This window comes from Postia placenta (genome assembly GCF_002117355.1).
Source record: "Postia placenta MAD-698-R-SB12 unplaced genomic scaffold POSPLAscaffold_5, whole genome shotgun sequence".
Classification (NCBI taxonomy): domain Eukaryota; kingdom Fungi; phylum Basidiomycota; class Agaricomycetes; order Polyporales; family Adustoporiaceae; genus Rhodonia; species Rhodonia placenta.
The window spans coordinates 1,856,951-1,875,260 of NW_020169836.1; the positions used below are offsets into that span (position 1 = coordinate 1,856,951).

The following is an 18,310-nucleotide window of genomic DNA, read 5'->3' on the forward strand; positions in this document are numbered from 1 at the left end:
GGTGGATGAGTTGTTCGACTAGGTGAAACTAGGAACGTAGCTTAGAAAGTTCGACCTTTTGATACAACGGTCTATACTCCTATATTGATGCCTGACTCGTAGACAACGAGCGAGGACTTATGGACAGTGCGTCGTCCTGAAGATCGAGCGAGGAAGTCGAGAATGACCACTACCCCAAGCGAGGAGGAGCAGAGACTTGAATGAATAACCAGGTCGAACTTAGGGTTCGACCGACTAATGGTACAACTACTTATACAAGTACCGACTGCGCACGGACCATTGTGTCTATGTGGTCGTGTTAGTGAAGAAAGAAACGTAGTGGTACGATACCAGGCACGAAGTGCGCACGGACCCCATTATGTAAGCTACATAATGTTCAACCTGCGGGTGAGCGCTAAGACAGGCGCCAGTATGGGCGCTAGTAGTACAAGGAATAGAACGGAAAGACAAATGTTTCATTACCCCCCCCCTTTGGATGGCCAGGTTTGTGATGACGCAACAACCAGGCACTCCTCTGCCCTCAAAATTATATGGACACCTATGTTTTCATATGCCTGCTTTCACCTCCAACTTGAATGAGAGCGAACAGATGAGTCATTGAGAAGTTCCTTCTTTCAAGGGATTTGATGGTGATGTCATGTCCGAGAGCATGATGGCCATGACAGATGCAAGCGGAGTTACAAAATTGACCTGTTGATCACTGTGGAGCCACACACCACTGAGCAAAAGTTCAGGCCCTGGCCCTGCGAGTGTCACGAGTTGGTATGGCGTCTAGCCATTTTTTAATTTTTCCTTTTCGTGGGCTCGAACCCACGACCTCTGTACTACATGCCTGATATGGACGCATCGCTATCTACTGTACGATTAGATTAGATGGGGCGGCAGTGCACGGCACAGCTCGGGCTCCGCTGACACAGCCTCTCTGACTCACCGGCCCCCAGGGCCGCGTCAGCATGCTGCGCATGGACCAGCTGCGCACGGACCAATGCGCACAGCCTCCCCTAAACTTCCCCTGTATATAACCCGGCCTCTGCTGCCCTAGGGACCTCAGTTTCGACCTCTTGTCCCTAGGTCAGTAAGCTTCCCTGTACTTACTTCCTTTACTTACTAACTAATACATTCTTGTCCCTAGCCTTAGGTTTGAGCCTCGCTCGCCATCACTTTGGTAAGACCCAGTCAAACACCCCCAGCGCCTCAGTCTAGGTTTCCTCTGTCACTCGACCCTAAGTCGCGACAGCGAGCCGAGCGGACCTCTGGATCAGCACCATCACATTGATGTGACAAAGTGTTACATGGCCATCAAGAGGGTGGGGGGGGGAGGGCCATCCATTGGTAAACCATAGTAGTATGTAGGACTTGGTGCTGCAGCTCGTTATTGTCGAAAGGTCCCGCCAACCGGAGGAAGGGAAGGTAAGGGACCGGTGATACGTAGTTTGTTCACAATCAATTGTATTATACAAATTCCACTCGACGGTTGCCACCCAGACTTCGCCCACCTTGAGGTTCACCTTGCACGCACTCCAAAATAATCTGACGCCGCTCTGCTCAAAGACTCATATTAGAATACAAACTGTTTGAGGGACTTTGCAGAAGGCTAGGAAACGTGAGCTCAAGCAAGCCGGACCGCATCTTGGGCGGGTGTACTACCGGTCCTGGGTGCGAATCGCGCCAATCCTCCGTGGTGGGGTCCACGCGGAAATCTCAGCACATGGACCGCGAAGTCGTTTCACTTGGACTGCTCGTGAGCCATTCCTGAGCTCAGTGAGTGAGCTATTTGGAGTACGAGGCCGAGCGAGAGCGCGACAGTGCCATCATTCAGCCGATCCAGCGAGGAAGCGATGGGGTATAATGCAATCATCTGATCATGCAGAGACGTGCGGGTTTCCTCGACCTTGCGGCGGTCCTAGGTCTCTTCGCGACAGTGCCAGAATACTTGTGTACACGGGCGCGCCGTTCGTCGACAGACCAATCACTGATGGTGTCTGGAACCATTCATCGCTGAACTGTGTCCGAAGAGGGTCTACCTGTCTGACTACGAGATAAATCAAACCTCGAGGTTATAATGTATATCTGGACTTACGATTGAGAGGACGCTCAAATGAAGGAGATAGTCTTGCAGACAGCATCAGCGGTCTGTAGTCTGTGGTCAAGGAATCAACTCACAGCACTGCCTTCGTATGGAGTAGTTTCCACGCCAGCGGTGAGGATGAACTACAGGTTCGACTAAAATCCCCGCACTCAGTGGTGGTCGCCTAAAAGCGGGTATATAAGTGCAGCGCCACAGTTCGACTGAGCTGCCGCGCGGGGTTGTGCTGTTTCCATTCTCGTAGCATACTCCAATCTAGCCGTGGAACTGAGTCAGGAAACGCGTGTGCAACCCATCAGATACGTCTCTCACCCGATCTTTGCGGCATCCTACGACTGATGAGCAGATGCAACTGCTAACGATAAGACGAGGAGGTATCTGAGGCGGTCAACAGGATGAGTCGAATCATACATGGCTAAGAAAAAAACCTACGGATTGTGCTGACTGCACAGAATGTGGTTTGGGTATTGCAGCGATAGATCCTAAACCTCGTGTGAGGTGAAGTATTAACGCATATGAAAGAACGTACCATTACTCCGACGTCAGATTGACAGGCGCAGAGAAGGTTGGATTGTAATGGCCACGACTTCTGCCAAGTGGTATCAGCTGCTATACCTGATCAGAACGAGAGAGGAAACATTACGATTTGGTCCGAAGATTAGAGTCTGCTGGTGGTAGTTGCGGGATGGAGGGTCGGAGAAGGCGATTTGCGGGAACGATCGCCATCGGTGGTACATGCTTGCAGTTTCCATATTCCACAGATGGCAGATTACAATACGAAGAGTCGATGCCCAAGGGCTGGTCTACATAGGGCCTAAACTGCCCTTGAGTCAGTCGCCGAGATCGAAACGCGGTCGGATACGCATACGGGTATATTGTCTCACACGTTTGGGTCGTATGTCATACTGCTAGCAGCAATTGTTATGCAGCACGGCACATTCTCCTTGAGTGTGCTAGGCAGTCCCGGATTTGACAGGTTCAGCAAATCTTGACGTCTGGCGGCTAAACCGCGTTCAGCTATGTTGTGAGGGAATCGTTACTTGGAAGATCAGAACCTGTGTGTCAAACATCAGTGAAGGGAACAAGACGGGAAACACATTGAACATACCGGATTTTCTTATTGAGGTAAAGTAGTACGCACCGGCGGCTGGTAGACCCTGTTCGGCGTCTCGCAAGGACCACGCATATAGTTACCGCGGCGGCCGGAAAGAAACTCTGAGATACAGCCGATAGCCCGACTGAAATTGAGGGGACCAGGGCAACGCAATGCTCCTCAGTACAACTGTACATCCCGCCCCTTGTCGACAATCGCCACGCATGGTGCGGCAGCACATTTGGCACATCCGTGCGGATCGGGGGTGTCTATATCAGTCCATTGCCGCCTGTGAATCAACGTGATGACAGAAGCTCCAGTCACGATGGCAGGTCGATGAGGTTCGATTGTTCAACAGACCATTTTGGATATTCATGACCTGGCGAGCACTTCCAAACGCGGTAAGATGGGGTCCGTGGCCAGGTGTTAAGACTCAGGACCGTATCTGGAACATTTCGGTTTGGGCAAGATGGCGTCAGTCATTCTTTCACCTACAGATCTACAAGAGAGCGTACTTTGAAGAATGCCATTCCGCGAACCAAGGTTCTTGCGTAGCAGTCAGCACATTGCCGGCTTTCTCCTGTCGATAAGCGAGGAACTTTGCGTCCTCCGGTTCCGCGGGCGGTCCCATCGTCCACTCGTCTCGAGCTTGATCGCAATCCTGACGCCACAGACGAATGTCGACTCTCCATTGAGCATGTTCTCCCGCGGTGTAGACCTCACCGTCCACCCTGGTGTCACCAGAACGCTTTTTCTTTATCCCTGATACAATTGGCCGAAACGGGCGAGGAAAGCGGACAGTGTCATCGTCCGACAGGGGAGGGCAATATTGCTTCCTGGGGCTGCGGAAATAACCATCAGGGAAGGGTGTGAGCTCTCCTGTGGCCCACAACCGCCTGCAGGGTACTCTCTCCAAATTCAGGGGGAGCGTCCACAACGAATACCGGGAGACTATGCTGTATGTATGATTGATTTCGTGGTGGGGCAGCAGCTCCCGCAAGATATGCTGGTAGTGGAATGGTCGCTTGCTTAATTTCTGTCCCGCTCGAAATACCATCAGACGGAGATCGGCTTTCAATTTATGCCACCCGAGCGACCGATATGAGCAAGGGGCCACCATGACGGCAGGCGTGATGGGGTTCCCCATGGTCGCACATGAGTCTGGAGGGTGCTCGTCCTCTGCGATGACGCAATACTTGTACGCCTGCGTCACCGTAAGCACCACGATTGGCCAAGAGGGCATATTCATACATACAGTGCAATATTTTTTAAGACTCTTCAAATGAACAGGATGGGGTATCACCAACAAACGGTTTGTTTCCCACAGCTCTCGGAGGTCGCGTCGAACTACGCACAGTATGTGAGGCGACAAACGACGGGTCAAATGTGGAAATTGCGCACGGAATATGATATTCCCAGGTGCATGACAACGCAGGGTGTTGTAGTTGCCACGCATGCGGGTTATCAAGGTGTCGAACTTCCGATTCACGTTGTCAGTCACACAATCCACAATTACAGCCATACACTCACCAATCGCTGAGGCATGTCTAGAGGCCAGATATAGCACCCCTCTACATCAGCAGATACACAGCCGGTGATCATGCACCTTGGATGAGGTCCGAAAAGAACGGCGTCCTTGATGTTGGACGCGTTGCATCCAGTGACGGACGTGCGCATTCTCTTGGCGGGGACTTCATGATTATCTGTGTCCGGGTTCCGTTTTCGCTTCGGCAGGCGGGGTATGCCTTCAACTGGCGACTCTCGTTCAATGTGGGGGGAGACCGGCTCGGCTGCATCTGGCTGGGCTAGCTGGACGATGGGTATATGCACAAGAGCGTCCATACGGAACACATGCTCGTAGCGGAGCGGTCGCTTCATGAATTCACGACCCACTCGAATGGTCATCAGATGCAGATTAGCACTCAGCTCGTGCCACCCCAGCGAGCGATACGAGCAATCAGCGGTCGTAGCTAGAGGTATAATGGTATGATCCTGGGGGGTCCCCGAATCTAGAGGCTGCTCATCCTCTGTAATGACGTGGTATGTGTAGACCTACTTGACTGTGAGCACGGCGACCATCTGAAAGGACGTACCATACATACAGGGCGGGTATCAGGGTGGTCTATATGATCTGGATGGGGTATCATCAGCAGGCGATTCACTTCCCACAGTATACGGAGGTCGCGTCGAACTGCATACGGATGGTAAGGCAAGGTAAAACAGGCCAGATGTGAGCAAGTACGCACGGAATAGGATGTTTGCGGGCGTGCTACAATGGACGGCATTAGAGTCAGTAGGCACGCGGAGAGTTGTGCAGTCGCTCTACAAAGCTGCCTTGTCAGTTGCGAAGTCAGGGTAGTAATCACCCTACTCACCAACGGTTGGGGCGTGGCGGGAGGCAGGATATAGCACGCCTCCACCTCGGCGGACACGCAGCCCGTGATCATGCATCTAGGGTGAGGTCCGAAAGGAATCCCGTCATTGAGCTTCGACGCGTCGCTCGGACTGTCAGATAATCGCCTTCTCTTAACACAGACTTCGTCGACCGTCGTGTCTGCAAACCGTTTTCGCTTCGGCGGGCGAGCGATAGCGTCAAGTGGAACGTGTATGTCAATACCGGGGGAGACCGGGGGATCCGCGTCCGGTTCGACGACCCTGATCTTCGTGTAGTCGTGGATGGCCATATGCCCAAGACCGAAACAAGCGCGGTCCTCGGCCTTGGTTGCGTCGTTCGAGGTGCCAGACGTCCGCGCCCTCTTTGCGCGAACGTCATAGGTGCTTGTGTCCGCACTTCGCTTCCGTTTCAGTGGACGGGAGACGTATTCTGATGACGGGTGCAATGCGTCGGGCTCGACGTCCCCGACACTCGTGCAATCGCTGATGGGTGTATGGCAAAGACCGAAGAACCCGCCATCATCGACCATGATTGCATCGCTCCAAATATCAGGCAGCAGCGCTCTCTCTGCGCGGACTTCATCAGCCCTTGTGTCCGCCGACCGTCTCCGTTTCAGCGGACGGGTGATGTCTTCTAGTGGCGAGGAGTCCGCGTCTGCTTCGACAATCCTGATGTCCGTGCCTTCGCCAGAGGGTGTATGCTTAGAATAGTCATCAAAGGAGATAGATGGTGCACGACTGACTCCAGAAGTGGGTGTAGCGGGTCGAGAGCTTTCGCGTGAAGAGGAGCTGCCAGTGTCGTCCGAAAGCGCGGGAGTACTCATGTCGCGTGGGGGGTGCTCAGCAGCGAGCGTATGGGACGTGTCAGGAATAAGGATGTAAAGACCATTCATTTTTTTGTCGACTGTATCGCGAGTTCAGCGAGGTAGTGACCATGGTGTAGCGCGAACAGCGTGCGCCACCAGTGCCCTTAGCGGGAGCTTAGTCAGCGCTACTCTCGGAGTTCCCCGAAACCAATGAAGTCTTGACTGGTGTAGTCGATTGAGTGTACAGTCAATCAATTCTCAGTGCGTTTGTACGCTGTCGTAGATGTCCGTCTGCGCCTTGTGATACACAAACTCAGCACTCTGAATGTTTTCGTGGACTACGTCGCAAGCCCTCTGTGTGAGATCGTAGTCGGAGTCCGGGTCAGTTTATTTTGACTTTGCAATCTGTTTCGTACTTCAGAGATGCTCACATTCTACTTCTGCTTAGATGTAACCCCTTGCTTCTCACGGAACACGTTCCGTCCTTTGATAGGGAGTATCCCTCAACACCTTGCATAGAAACCCTTGTGGACAGTACGTGTGAGGACATTCGTACCTGACCTTCCGTGCTCATCGTCAGCATTCGTCTGACTCTGTCCAATGAGGGACGCAATCCATGACACAGATAATCATTTTACATCCTTGAGTATACGTAGGAAATGTTCGTAGCCTCTGGCAGACACGGGCGACGTGCGGTGTCAATTCCAGCTTCTTGTTGAATGTGTCAATGAGTCAATAGTTGTAGCTTTCTCGTCAATATCATACTATACTCTTCCCTATCACCCATTTTATGATTTTGCGGTGAGAACATGGGTTTTGGAGGCGGACAGACACAAACGTCTCACCTGGAAATGCTTCGCGCCAGTGAGGTCGTTCAACATGTCCTAGGTGAGTTTCGTTCCTTTTCGTCGAGTCTTCCGCAGACTGACTGTGCGATGCCGATTCAGCAAATGACAAGCGTGCTTCCTTATGCGACCTTTATCGTGTGTCTCTCCGGTCAGCCGGGCACGGTTCCCGCGCCTCAGATGGTGCATCTGATATCACAACTCCAGAACACACCTCGAACAGACCATATAGATTAGGTAATATGCCTGAGCTTTCCAGTCACCAACCCGCGTCGACGATGGCCGCAATATCCAAATTGGAATACAATGGCCTCTGTGGCCTGTGGTCACGCGCTTTGCAACATAATATGAACTCAGCAAAAGCCGCTCGAGCCACACACTCTCGCAGTCTCTTCCTTCACCTTCACCTTCACCCCTCACCTCATCTCCGAAAATCCCCTAGCCATGGCTGACAGCTTGGAATTGAGACGTTCTGATAGACTCAAAGACTTGGATCCAGGTACGGCTCCTCGTCGCTACCGTTGACCGCTTTGCCCTGACTGTGGCCCGGCCACAGTTGATTACGACGAGTGCAGCGTCAGTGGCTCCCAGCCCGAGTCCGAACCCAAGCCTGCGTATGGGAAACGGAAAAGGGAAATATCAGACGACGGAAGCGATTATAGGCCGTCTAGGGAAGGCACGCCGGTCAATGACACTCCGAAGACTCCAAAACGGAGAGTGAGTCGCAAGTACGGCATTACAAACGGTGCACGGCAGCGAGCGGTCAAGGCGTCTCGGAACGGAGGTGCCTGTATTATATCAGGCTTGAAGGACAAGTCAGTGCAACAGTGCCATGTCTTGCCACGCGCCACAGACGCGCGTATCGTAATCCTGTGCGGAGGTGGCGCATCTGACGGTCTACATACGCGCATGCATAGCTCACCTCTCTGGAGTGGTGGTGGGGCATCAAAAAATAAGGCCTCAATGTAGATTCTAGCCGCAATATGGCTTTCCGTGCGTCTTCGTTCTCGGAGGCATGTCGATACGCGAGGGCTTACTTGCATACAGTTCGTGGCGACCTCCATGTATTGTGGGACCGCGGAGACATTCTTATTGCTCCGATGCCCGACGTGGTGGACGCATATGTGGAAAAATACAAGGATGGTGAAAGACACGACATTTTGGAGGTGGGTCGCCGCAAGCTATTCGTTTACGACTGATGCGAATCGTCGCCACGATGCGTATAGGTCATCGGCAAGAAAAAGATCCACTGGTACTGTGTGATCCCCCACCCTCGCCTCTCAGGTGGTGCACGTTCTAGAGCAAAGCGTGCAATCCGCCAAGGGTTCACCAACGCGTTTCACAAGCTCAAATTTGTGCCGTCCAACGCGCGGCCACACTTCATGATCGTGAATGCCGCCATGAAGATCATGGAGAACAAGGAGCTGTGGGTGAAGAGTCTGCAGGAGTTCTACGAAAGAGTTCACCTCAAAGTCGACGCATCCCGCGTTGTAGAGAAATTCTTGAGATTGAACGCGTTGTGGACTGCGCCACCACCGGGGGAGGCACAGTTGAGGAGGAAACAGGAACATATGTCAGTTAACACACTTGATCCGTGGCAACGCAACCACTTATCTCGTTCGTAGGCTTCCTATGAACTTTCGGACAGGCGTACAAAGGACGCCTGAACGGTCGAAGGGTACGTCGTTATGCATTGCCTTGTTATGTGTCACGGACTCACTTGAACATCTATGGGTCTTGTACATGACAAAGACCGCAAACCGGAGGCCCGCAGGTCCAACGGTGAACCGTACGTTAGCACCCTCAAGTCGAAAGTCGCCCAATTGGCACCTACTGGACCACGGTGCTTGTTGACCCACCAAGACGACAAGTCGATTCAGGGATGTCACGTTATTCCGCGAAGAACCGACAAAAAATTGGTAAGTCACCAATAGTCCGCGGTGGCATTCGCGCGACCCTGACTGGGGTGCGCCCGTGTATATAGCGTGAGCGGCTGGCGGCATGGTGGGGGCTTACAGATTTCGACATCGACACACCTTTCAACCTCTTCTTGCGTGAGTGTATATATCCTAATCGCTCGACATAGCCCCGGCTCAGACCCCACATAGTAAGGGCCGATCTTCACTCCTTGTGGGACAAAGGGCAAATCATATTCGTGCCTGAGCCTCAAATCATTGGTGATTACATGAAACAATACATTTCTCCCATCAATGTAGGCGTGGTAAGTGCATGGACAGCACCTAGAAATGGTATCTTGCTCACGGTGCTATCCAGCCACTGGACGAACCATTTAGAGTGTGCAATGGTCCCCTTTACAAATACTGCGTTGTCGCCCATCGCGACCTTCCCCGCTCAGAAGCAGAAAGTAATTTTCCGAGGGCCCTCGACACCGTGGGCTGGATGTTTTCCCGCGTTCCTCCTCATTTCATCTTATACAATGTCGGTCTGGCGCTATCGAAGGGTGGCGGGCCAGGTGACTTCGAAGTAGCTCTAGACGCCTTCTACAAGGAGCACAAAGTCGAATATGAAGCGATCAACGTACTCACTGATATCAAAGACATCTACTCTCAATTGACAGAAGGCATGCTGCACGACGGCAGCATGGATTCCACCACCGAAGAAGCCGTCAGCATGAATTCCGCCACCGAAGCAGCCTTTTTTATGGACTCAGACACCGAAGAAGCCTGTTGGACGGATTCCGCTACCGAAGAAGTCTTCAGCATGGACCCCGCTGCCGAAGAAGCCTGTCGGACGGATTCCGCTACCAAAGTAGCCTTCAGCTGGGATCCCGCTACCGAAGCAGCCTTTTGGATGGATTCCGATACCGAAGAAGCCTGTTGGACGGATTCTACTACCGAAGAAGTCTTCAGCTGGGATCCCGCTGCCGAAGAAGCTTTTTGGTTGGACTCGCTGTCTCGATTGGTGCGTCGGCTATACTTCATTAATACTCATATCATAACTCACAACGGATGCGATCCTAGCTGGATTCAAGATGATCGCGTGTTATCAGTCAATGCTGGGTGTAGGGTGATCATCAGGATTTATGTGGCCTTATGGCCAGTCCGGACACGAGAAATATGCCTTGCTCCTGCTAACCATCTATGCTCCATTATTTAGTATCCCATCGTACAGTTATCCATGCATTTTTCCTTCTTTATGTCAGAGAGGTAACTTATCACATCGCTGCTCGTGAAAACACATGAGAGAGTTGTTGCGTTATTTGGAACACCCCCGGTCGTGGCAGTACGCAAGCAGTCGTTTGCTTATTTGACGCTGGTAGAATTCAAATCTTGTTCCGCTAACAATAAATCATGTCATGTACCTCTTGGCCTTCGAGGCAACATCATTTATCGTTGTCATGCGCTCCATGAGCGGTATCGCGGCACACAACCCGTGCTCATTCAGATATTAACAATACCCCGCCAGACTCAGAGCATAGGAGCTCATTATGTTCAGGATCGCAGTGGATGATATGGGCAACGTTGTTCTCGTCCTCTGGGAATTAGTTGACGGGCCTAGTGCTGGCATTGGTCAGCACTTTTCCCTACAGATAGCCATGGCTGACTCCAGGATAGTCTGACCCTGTATATGTTATCCGACTGCCACGTTTATGCTTCCTTGCGTTGTTCTGTGACACTGCCAGTTTTGAGGGGCATTTCTTTGCACCAATCCACCACTGATCGGCTATGCGTCCTCGTCGACGCGTGAATATGAAGTAAACCGTTTACCGGCGTCACAATCGCGTACTTGCCATGGTACTCATGCTCAGCCTCATTGTAAGCCCTCCTCGTCGTTTGACGTCTAATCTTGTCCTACCCCGCACGCTGCGAGCCATTGGTACGAGTTGTTCTGCAGACGATGGGCCAGGTACAGGTATAGTCGATTTGCCCTCAACACTCGACGAACGGCGCGTGTCTTGACTCTCGATGATGGCAGATGCTACCCGTGGGAGCGACTCACAATCGCCGGCTCGTTTGTCACAGTACCTTGAAAGGTAGCGCAATCCATGATCCGTCGGACGAGTTGGTTCGACCTTATCGCAGCGCACGTCCCATTCTGGGTATGCTCATAATCCCAGTAGGCCCTCAAGTGGAGACTTATAGACTACATATCAGACGACCGAGTACTGATTGAACATTTTACATCGTGACCACCATCTGTGTGCGATGAACGGATAGGCTGAGACTTCATGCTCTGTCGCAGCAGAGCCGCTCTGCTCCAGGACCTGTATTTTTGTACCGAAAATTCTGTCCATGTGGGTTTGCAAAGACACGCGGGTGCAGTCAGTCCGGCTGCTGATACATTCGCTAGGTTCGAGACATCGCGTTCGAGACATTAGGAAGAACCGGCATGCGTGCACCGCCGAGCGAGGGCTTAATGGCGGCGCGAGGTCTAAGGATAACAACTAAGGAGATCGGGTTCTGAGCACGGTACGAGAGGCGAGCGCGTCGCACTGGTGCTGAAAAGAACCCGAATAGGTACTTTTCTCATGTATAGTACAGCTCACACTCAGACAGTTCGGGGAACTCCACAAGATATTAGGGAGCGTGAACTAAGCAAGCCGGGCCACATACTGGGCGGTTTAATATTAGGCTTCGGTGCGCGTCATGTCCATCCTCTTTGGTAGGGTCGAGGCGGCAATCTCAGCATATGGACCGCGCGGTCGTTAAGCTTGGATTGCTCTTGAGTCATTCGGGGGCACAATACGTGGGTTATTTAGAGTGCGAGGCGATGCACTCATTCAACCCGTCCAGAGAGGAACCAGATGGTATAAAGCGATCACCTGGTCGTGCAGGGGTGCGTGGTTTGTTTAGGCGACTTTGAGGTGGTCTTATGTCTCTCCGCGACGGTGCCAGAATATCTGTGTACTCGGGCGTGCAGTTCGTCAATAGACTGATCACTGATGGACTAGAACATCAATCAAACCCTCGAGGTCACAAGAAAGATCTGGCTTTCCGACTGAGATGATGCTGGAACGATGGAGGTGACAGTCTTGAAGATAGGATCCGCGGTTTGTAGGCTGTGGTCAAGGAATCCTCGCAGGATTGCCCTCGTATGGGACAGTCTTCACGCCAGTGGCGAGGACAAACTTCAAGCTCGACCAGAAGCTGCGCACTCAGCCGCAATCTTCCAAGAGCGGGTGTATATAAGCGCAACGTCACAGCTCGAATGAGCTACCACGCAGGGTTGTGCTGTTCCCATTCTCGTAGCACATCCCGATCTAGCCGTGGAACTAAATCAGGAGACGCGTGTGCTAACAGGCAGATGCACCTTTTACCTAATATCTCCCTACGACTGAAATGCAGATGCAATCGCTAACGATGACACGAGAAGGTACCTGAGGCAGTCAACAAGATGAGGTGAATCACGCGCATGGCCGAGAGTCATTGACGGATTTATCTGACTGCACATGAAGCACAGGATTTGTTGCTGCGATACCTAAACCACATGCTGTGAGATGAAGTATCGGATGCCCATGAAAGAGCATATACTTGATGGGTACATCATACATGAAGCCGTGTACTCCACCATAGGCATTCTCGAAAACATCGCCTGTCGTTTATGAAATACTTCGCATCGAAGGTTGAGCTACACTGGCCACTGTTTCTGCAAAGTGATATCAGCCATCATGTCTGGTCATTACAACAGAGAAAGTGATTACAATTCTGCCTAAAAGCGAGAGGGTGCCGCTGGTGGTTGCGGACTGAGGGTCAGAGAAGGTGAATTGCTCAATTTCTGATCAGCTCGTAATATCATCAGACGGATATTGGCTTTCAGCTCGTGCCATCCGAGCGAGCGATACGAGCAAGGAGCCGTCATGACGGAAGGTGTGGTGGGGTGACCCATAGTCATGCATGAGTCTGGAAGGTGCTCGTCCTCTGCGATGACGCAATATTTGTATATCTGTGCCACCACAAGCATAGTGATTGGCCAGAAGTACATAGAAAAATGCAATGCCATAATCAAGCATCTTCAAATGATCGGGATGGGGTATCATCAACAAGCGGTTTGTATCGCAGAGTTCTCAGAGGTCGCGTCGAACTGCGCGGTACTGTGAGGCGGCAAATGACGGAGAGAACGGTGCGAAACACTCACGAAATATGATATTCGCAGGTATGTGACAACGGAGGGCGTTGTAGTTAGTACGCATGTTGCAAGTAATGTAGTCTTCCGATTCACCTTGTCAGTCACAAAAGCTAAAGTAACAGTCATACCTACTCACTAATCGTTGAGGCATGTCTAGAGGCTAGATATAGCACCCCTCTACATCAGCAGATACGCAGCTGGTGATCATGCACTTCGGGTGAGGTCCGAAAGGAACGCTATCCTTGATCTTCGACACATTGCTCGGACTGTCAGACAATCGCCTTCTTGTAGCACGGACCTCGTCGCGCGACGTGTTTGCGCATCGTCTTCGCTTTGGGGGGCGAGCGATGGCCGCAAGCGGCGCGTGAAGGTCAATATGGGGGGAGAACGCGTGAACGTCGTCTAGTTCGGCAACCCTGATACTCGTACACTCACGGACGAGTATATGCCCAAGACCCAATGAGGCGCTGTCGTCAGCTATGCTTTCGTCGCTCGAAGTGCCAGACGTCCGCGCTCTCTTTGCGCGGACGTCATCAGTGCTTATGTCCGCACATCGCTTCCATTTCAATGGTCGGGAGACATGTTCTAGCGACGGGTCCACCGCATCTGGCTCAACACCCCCGACTCTCGTGCGGTCGCCGATGGAGATATGCTTGGAGTCGTCACCAAGATATATAGATGGTGCACGGCTGAGTGCGGAGATAGATGTAGCGGGTGGAGAGCTTTCGCGTGAAAAGGAGCTGCCAGTGTCGTCCAAAAGCGTAGGTGTACTTTCGCGTAGGAGGTGTTCAGAAGCCCACGTAGGGGACATGTCCGGAATAAGGATGTTAAGGTCATTCATTTATGCGTCGACTACATCGCGTATACAGCGAGGTAGTGACGACATCACGACGGTGTGGCGCCACCACTGTGCGCCACCAAAGCCCTTAGCGGGTGCTTAGTCAGCGCTACTCTCGGGGATCCCCGAGACCAATCAAGTCTTGACTGGTGTAGTCAATTCAGTGTTCAGTCAATTAATCCTCAGTGCGTTTAGGCTTATTCGTAGGCGGGCATCATGCTTGCGTTCATATTGTTTGAAGTCCCCTGTGTGAGATCGCGCAGTCGGCGTGCAGGTCAGGTTCAGTTGGTTTCAATCCTGCGATCTGATTTGTACTTCGGGAACGCTTACATAGCATTCCTTCGTAGATGTATCTCCTTATCACTCGCAGGCAACTGCGTTTGTTTTTCAGTCTTCTGATCTGTTGAAGCAGAAAGGCCTCCCCACGGACACAGTTACCTCGACTGGAGTGACGCAAAGTGCTGCAATTATTGTTTCCCAGGATCCTATATTCCTCGATATCCTTTGCAGAACCTCCTATGTGCAGTATGTTGACATGTCAAAGCCTTTACGGTGTGAGAATATTCGTATTTTGAACTCCCGTGCTCGTCATCAGAATTCATCTGGGTCTGTTCAGCATCGCCTGCAGCTTTCTACACGCTTAAGTGTGTATCAGAGATGCTTGCAGCCTCGGAAATATACAGGCAGCATGCCGTGTCAATACTAATTCCTTAGAATGTCTGAATGAGCAAATAATAATAGCTTTGTCGTCAATGTCGTGATCTACTCCTCGCTGAGTAGTTCCATTCACTGTCACCCGGTTTAAAATTCTGCGGCGAGAACATGGTTTCTTAGGCGGACATACATAGACGTTTACCAGACTACGCTTCGCGCCAGCGAGGTCGTTAAAATGAACCTAGGTGAGCTCCATCGAGTCTGCTGCAGACTGACTGCGTCGTGTGTCTCTTTGGTCAGCGGGACATGGTTTCCACGGCTCGAACGGTGTGTTCGCTACCACAACTCAAGGATTCGCCCCGCACAGACCAGGCAGATTAGGTGATGTATCGGAGGTTGCCAGCCACTGAACCGCGTCAACGATGGCCACAACATCCAAATTGGGGTATGATGGATTGTCTGGCTTGTCGTCACGCGCTTTGCAAGATTATATAAACTCAGCAAAAGCCGCTTTGAGCCACTCACTCACTCTGTCTCTTTCTTCACTCTCACCTCCAACCTCCACTTCATCTCCGCAAATTTCCTAGCCATGTTCGACAGCCTCAAAGTGCGGCAACCCGGTAGACTGAAAGATTCGAAGAAAGGTATGGGTCCTCGCCGCTACCGATAACCGCTTCGCGCTGATGGTGGCCCGGCCACAGTTTCTTACGACAAGTCTAGTGTCGCTAGCTCTGTGCCAGAGCCCGAGCATGAGTCCGAGCATGTCAAATGGCAGATATCTGTGTCAGACGACGAAGACGAGTATACTCCGTGGCGGGAAGACACGCCGGTGAATGAGACTCCACATCGGAAAGTGAGACGCAAGGTCCGCATTATGGCGGGTGCACGACAGCGAGCGTTCTGGAATCCTCAGAACAGAGGTACCTGCATTGTATCAGGGCTCAATGACGGGTCCGTTCAATATCGTCACGTATTGTCATGCGCCACAAAGCCGGATGTGGTAAGTTGAAGTCGCTCCTGCGCGCATGCGATGTCTCTGACGGTCTACATATACATATACATAGCTCACGCATCTGGAGTGGTGGTGGGGCTTCAAAGAAGAGCTCAGTGTGGACTCACGCCACAATCAGGCTTTCCGTGCGTCTTCTTTCCAGGAGGCATGCCGATACGCGTGGGCTTACTTGCATACAGTTCGTGGAGACCTGCATATATTGTGGGATCGCGGAGACATTCTTATCGCTCCGATGCCCGACGTGGTGAACGGATATATGGACAAGTACAAGGATGGTGAAAGACACAACATTTTGGAGGTGAGTCGCTGCAGCCTGATAATCTACGACTGATGCGAGTCGTCGCCGCAATGTGTATAGGTCATCGACAAAAATAAGATCCACAATTACTGTGTGATCCCTCACCCAGACCTTGTGGCCGGTGCACGTCCCCCTGGCAACTGTCCGATCCGCGAAGAGTTCACCTACGGATTCGACAAGGTTGGGACCATCCGATCCCATGCGAAGCCGCATTTCATGGTCCTGAACGTGGCCATGAAGCTCAAGGAGAACAAAGGACTATGGGTGGAGGCGCTGACGGCGTTCTGCAAGAGAATTGAGCTCTAAGTCGACGCATCCAACTTCGTGGATGATATCTTGACCTTGTCTGACGTGTGGACTGCGCCACCACTCGGGGAGGCAGAGTTGATCATGAAGGAGGAAAAGAAACAGGCGGCAGAGGAAGCATCTAGGTCAGTGAGCACGTTCGAGCCGTGGCAACGCGATCACTCATTGGGCTCGTAGTCTTCCTTTAACGGCTCCTACAGGCAAAGCAATGACGCCAAAGCACCCCAAAGGTGCGATGTTATGCTTTGCCTTCCCATGTGGCATGGACTTACCTCAACTTCCTCGTGTGGCGCAACAGCTCTTATGGGTCCGGGAGGATTTGAAATGGACAAACACTTCAAGTCGAAGGCAGACAAGCCCGAAGGCGAATCATGCGGTAGCAATCTCAAGTTGTATGCCGCCCATTTGGCGCCTACTGGGTCACGGTGCCTGTTGAGTCTTCAGGATGACAAGTCAGTCCAAGGGTGTCACGTTGTCCCGTGAAGAACCGACAACGATACGGTAAGTCATCAATACTTCTTAATGATCCCCGTGTGACCATGGCTTGGATGCTCTCATGCATGTAGTGTGCGGAAGTGGCGGTGTGGTGGGGCCTTAATGAATTCGACGTTGACTCCCCATTCCATATCTTCTTATGTGAGTGTATATGTCCTGGTCGGTCGACGTAGCCCTGATCCAAACCCCACATAGTGAGAGTCGATATGCACTGCTTGTGAGACAAAGGACATCTCATGTTCGTGCCTGAACCTCAAGTTATCGACAATCATCTCGAACAATCTATTGTCCCCATCGATGTAGGCATGGTGAGTACAAAGACAAGGCCCAGATACAGCATCTTGCTCACAGTGTTGTCTAGTCGCTGGACGAACCATTTGAGGTGTGCGATGGCCCCGTCTACGAATACTGTGTCGTTGCCCATAGCGACCTTCCCGATACAGAGAAGAATACTGCCTTTGCGAATTCAAGACCTTAGGCTGGGTGGAACCCTGCGTTCCTCCACAGTTCGTTATATACAACGCCGGCTTATCACTATGGAAGGGTGCCGGACCAGACGTCTTTGAAACAGCTTTAGACATCTTCTACAAGCAGCACAAAGTCGAAACGTACCCTTCAATCAATGAATGGACACGACACATGCCGCCTGCAAGCGGCAAGTGTCGCACTCGAACAACGCGTCAGCCAAATTTCGTTCATTAACGATGTCAATACACATTATTCGGTGGATGCTGGGTGAGAGGGTGATTATCAGGATCTATGTGGCTCTATGGCCAATTTAGATATGGGGAATACACCATGATTAACTACCAATGTCTCATAATGCAGTATACCATTCCACAGTTATCCATATATTCTCTCCATTTGAAGTCTACACGACGTTGTTTACGGCGACTACGGCGAGCGATAAAAGGCAGTAATTACTCTCCGGCAGATGATCCGAGATGCTGCAGCAACAGCAGCCATAGATCTACAGTATCAGGGACACACAACCTTTACTTGAACATAACTGTCCGAACTCCAGCGAAAAAGCTTCCAGCTCTTCCGGAGATTGGTAGATCTGTCTGCAACAAGCGTTAGTGAGATGCGAGAAAGTAACACGGAGAAGCGCACTGCCTCATAACAGGATCGTCCGGAAAGGTCACGATCGGTCGCAGAAACATTCGTAGATTTCTCTCATGCGTTGAAGTTATTGCGTACATAGACTAATCATACCATACGGTGGATGAGTGTTTGAGCAAGGATGCATCAGTTGTCAGAGGCCTCGCTCAAGACGGGCGCCTAGAGCAAGGTGCGATCGATGCGATCGACCAATTGGAAGCAGGAACGGACGTAGTTGATATGACGCTTGACACTTTGGCACTCTTTCGTCTGTCTCGCTGCGTTTGCCGCAGAT

The 18,310-nt window shown here is 51.7% G+C and overlaps 6 protein-coding genes across 6 annotated transcripts; 4 read left to right on the forward strand and 2 right to left on the reverse strand.

Moving 5' to 3' along the window:
* Positions 1-1,413: 1,413 nt before the first annotated feature.
* On the forward strand, positions 1,414-2,315 carry POSPLADRAFT_1039606 (hypothetical protein). The gene is made up of 3 exons (XM_024477570.1): positions 1,414-2,024; positions 2,081-2,112; positions 2,164-2,315. The coding sequence occupies exons 1-2, from the start codon at positions 1,849-1,851 to the stop codon at positions 2,100-2,102; spliced, it is 198 nt and encodes a 65-aa protein (XP_024340430.1). The 5' UTR covers positions 1,414-1,848; the 3' UTR covers positions 2,103-2,112; positions 2,164-2,315.
* On the forward strand, positions 1,583-1,756 carry POSPLADRAFT_1140396 (hypothetical protein; the record flags this gene model as incomplete). Its single annotated transcript, XM_024485166.1, has 1 exon — positions 1,583-1,756. A coding segment is annotated over one exon (174 nt), but the record flags the coding sequence as incomplete, so codon positions are not given.
* A 1,290-nt stretch (positions 2,316-3,605) lies between the features above and the next one.
* POSPLADRAFT_1055701 (hypothetical protein) lies at positions 3,606-6,466 on the reverse strand (the record flags this gene model as incomplete). The annotated part of the gene is made up of 8 exons (XM_024480673.1): positions 3,606-3,624; positions 3,695-4,383; positions 4,435-4,526; positions 4,581-4,656; positions 4,710-5,231; positions 5,282-5,370; positions 5,426-5,501; positions 5,555-6,466. 8 exons carry the CDS (start codon positions 6,464-6,466, stop codon positions 3,606-3,608), a joined length of 2,475 nt encoding a protein of 824 aa, XP_024340432.1.
* Positions 6,467-7,668: 1,202 nt separating this feature from the next.
* On the forward strand, positions 7,669-10,220 carry POSPLADRAFT_1055702 (hypothetical protein; the record flags this gene model as incomplete). The annotated part of the gene is made up of 9 exons (XM_024480674.1): positions 7,669-7,723; positions 7,781-7,941; positions 8,451-8,797; positions 8,850-8,902; positions 8,977-9,143; positions 9,209-9,278; positions 9,333-9,445; positions 9,499-10,146; positions 10,206-10,220. The coding sequence occupies 9 exons, from the start codon at positions 7,669-7,671 to the stop codon at positions 10,218-10,220; spliced, it is 1,629 nt and encodes a 542-aa protein (XP_024340433.1).
* Positions 10,221-13,471: 3,251 nt separating this feature from the next.
* POSPLADRAFT_1055703 (hypothetical protein) lies at positions 13,472-14,122 on the reverse strand (the record flags this gene model as incomplete). Its single annotated transcript, XM_024480675.1, has 1 exon — positions 13,472-14,122. The coding sequence occupies one exon, from the start codon at positions 14,120-14,122 to the stop codon at positions 13,472-13,474; it is 651 nt and encodes a 216-aa protein (XP_024340434.1).
* Positions 14,123-15,392: 1,270 nt separating this feature from the next.
* Positions 15,393-17,392, forward strand: POSPLADRAFT_1138734 (hypothetical protein; the record flags this gene model as incomplete). Its single annotated transcript, XM_024484942.1, has 11 exons — positions 15,393-15,447; positions 15,505-15,803; positions 15,868-16,113; positions 16,174-16,377; positions 16,492-16,544; positions 16,597-16,649; positions 16,718-16,871; positions 16,905-16,920; positions 16,986-17,055; positions 17,137-17,222; positions 17,276-17,392. 11 exons carry the CDS (start codon positions 15,393-15,395, stop codon positions 17,390-17,392), a joined length of 1,353 nt encoding a protein of 450 aa, XP_024340435.1.
* Positions 17,393-18,310: the final 918 nt, after the last annotated feature.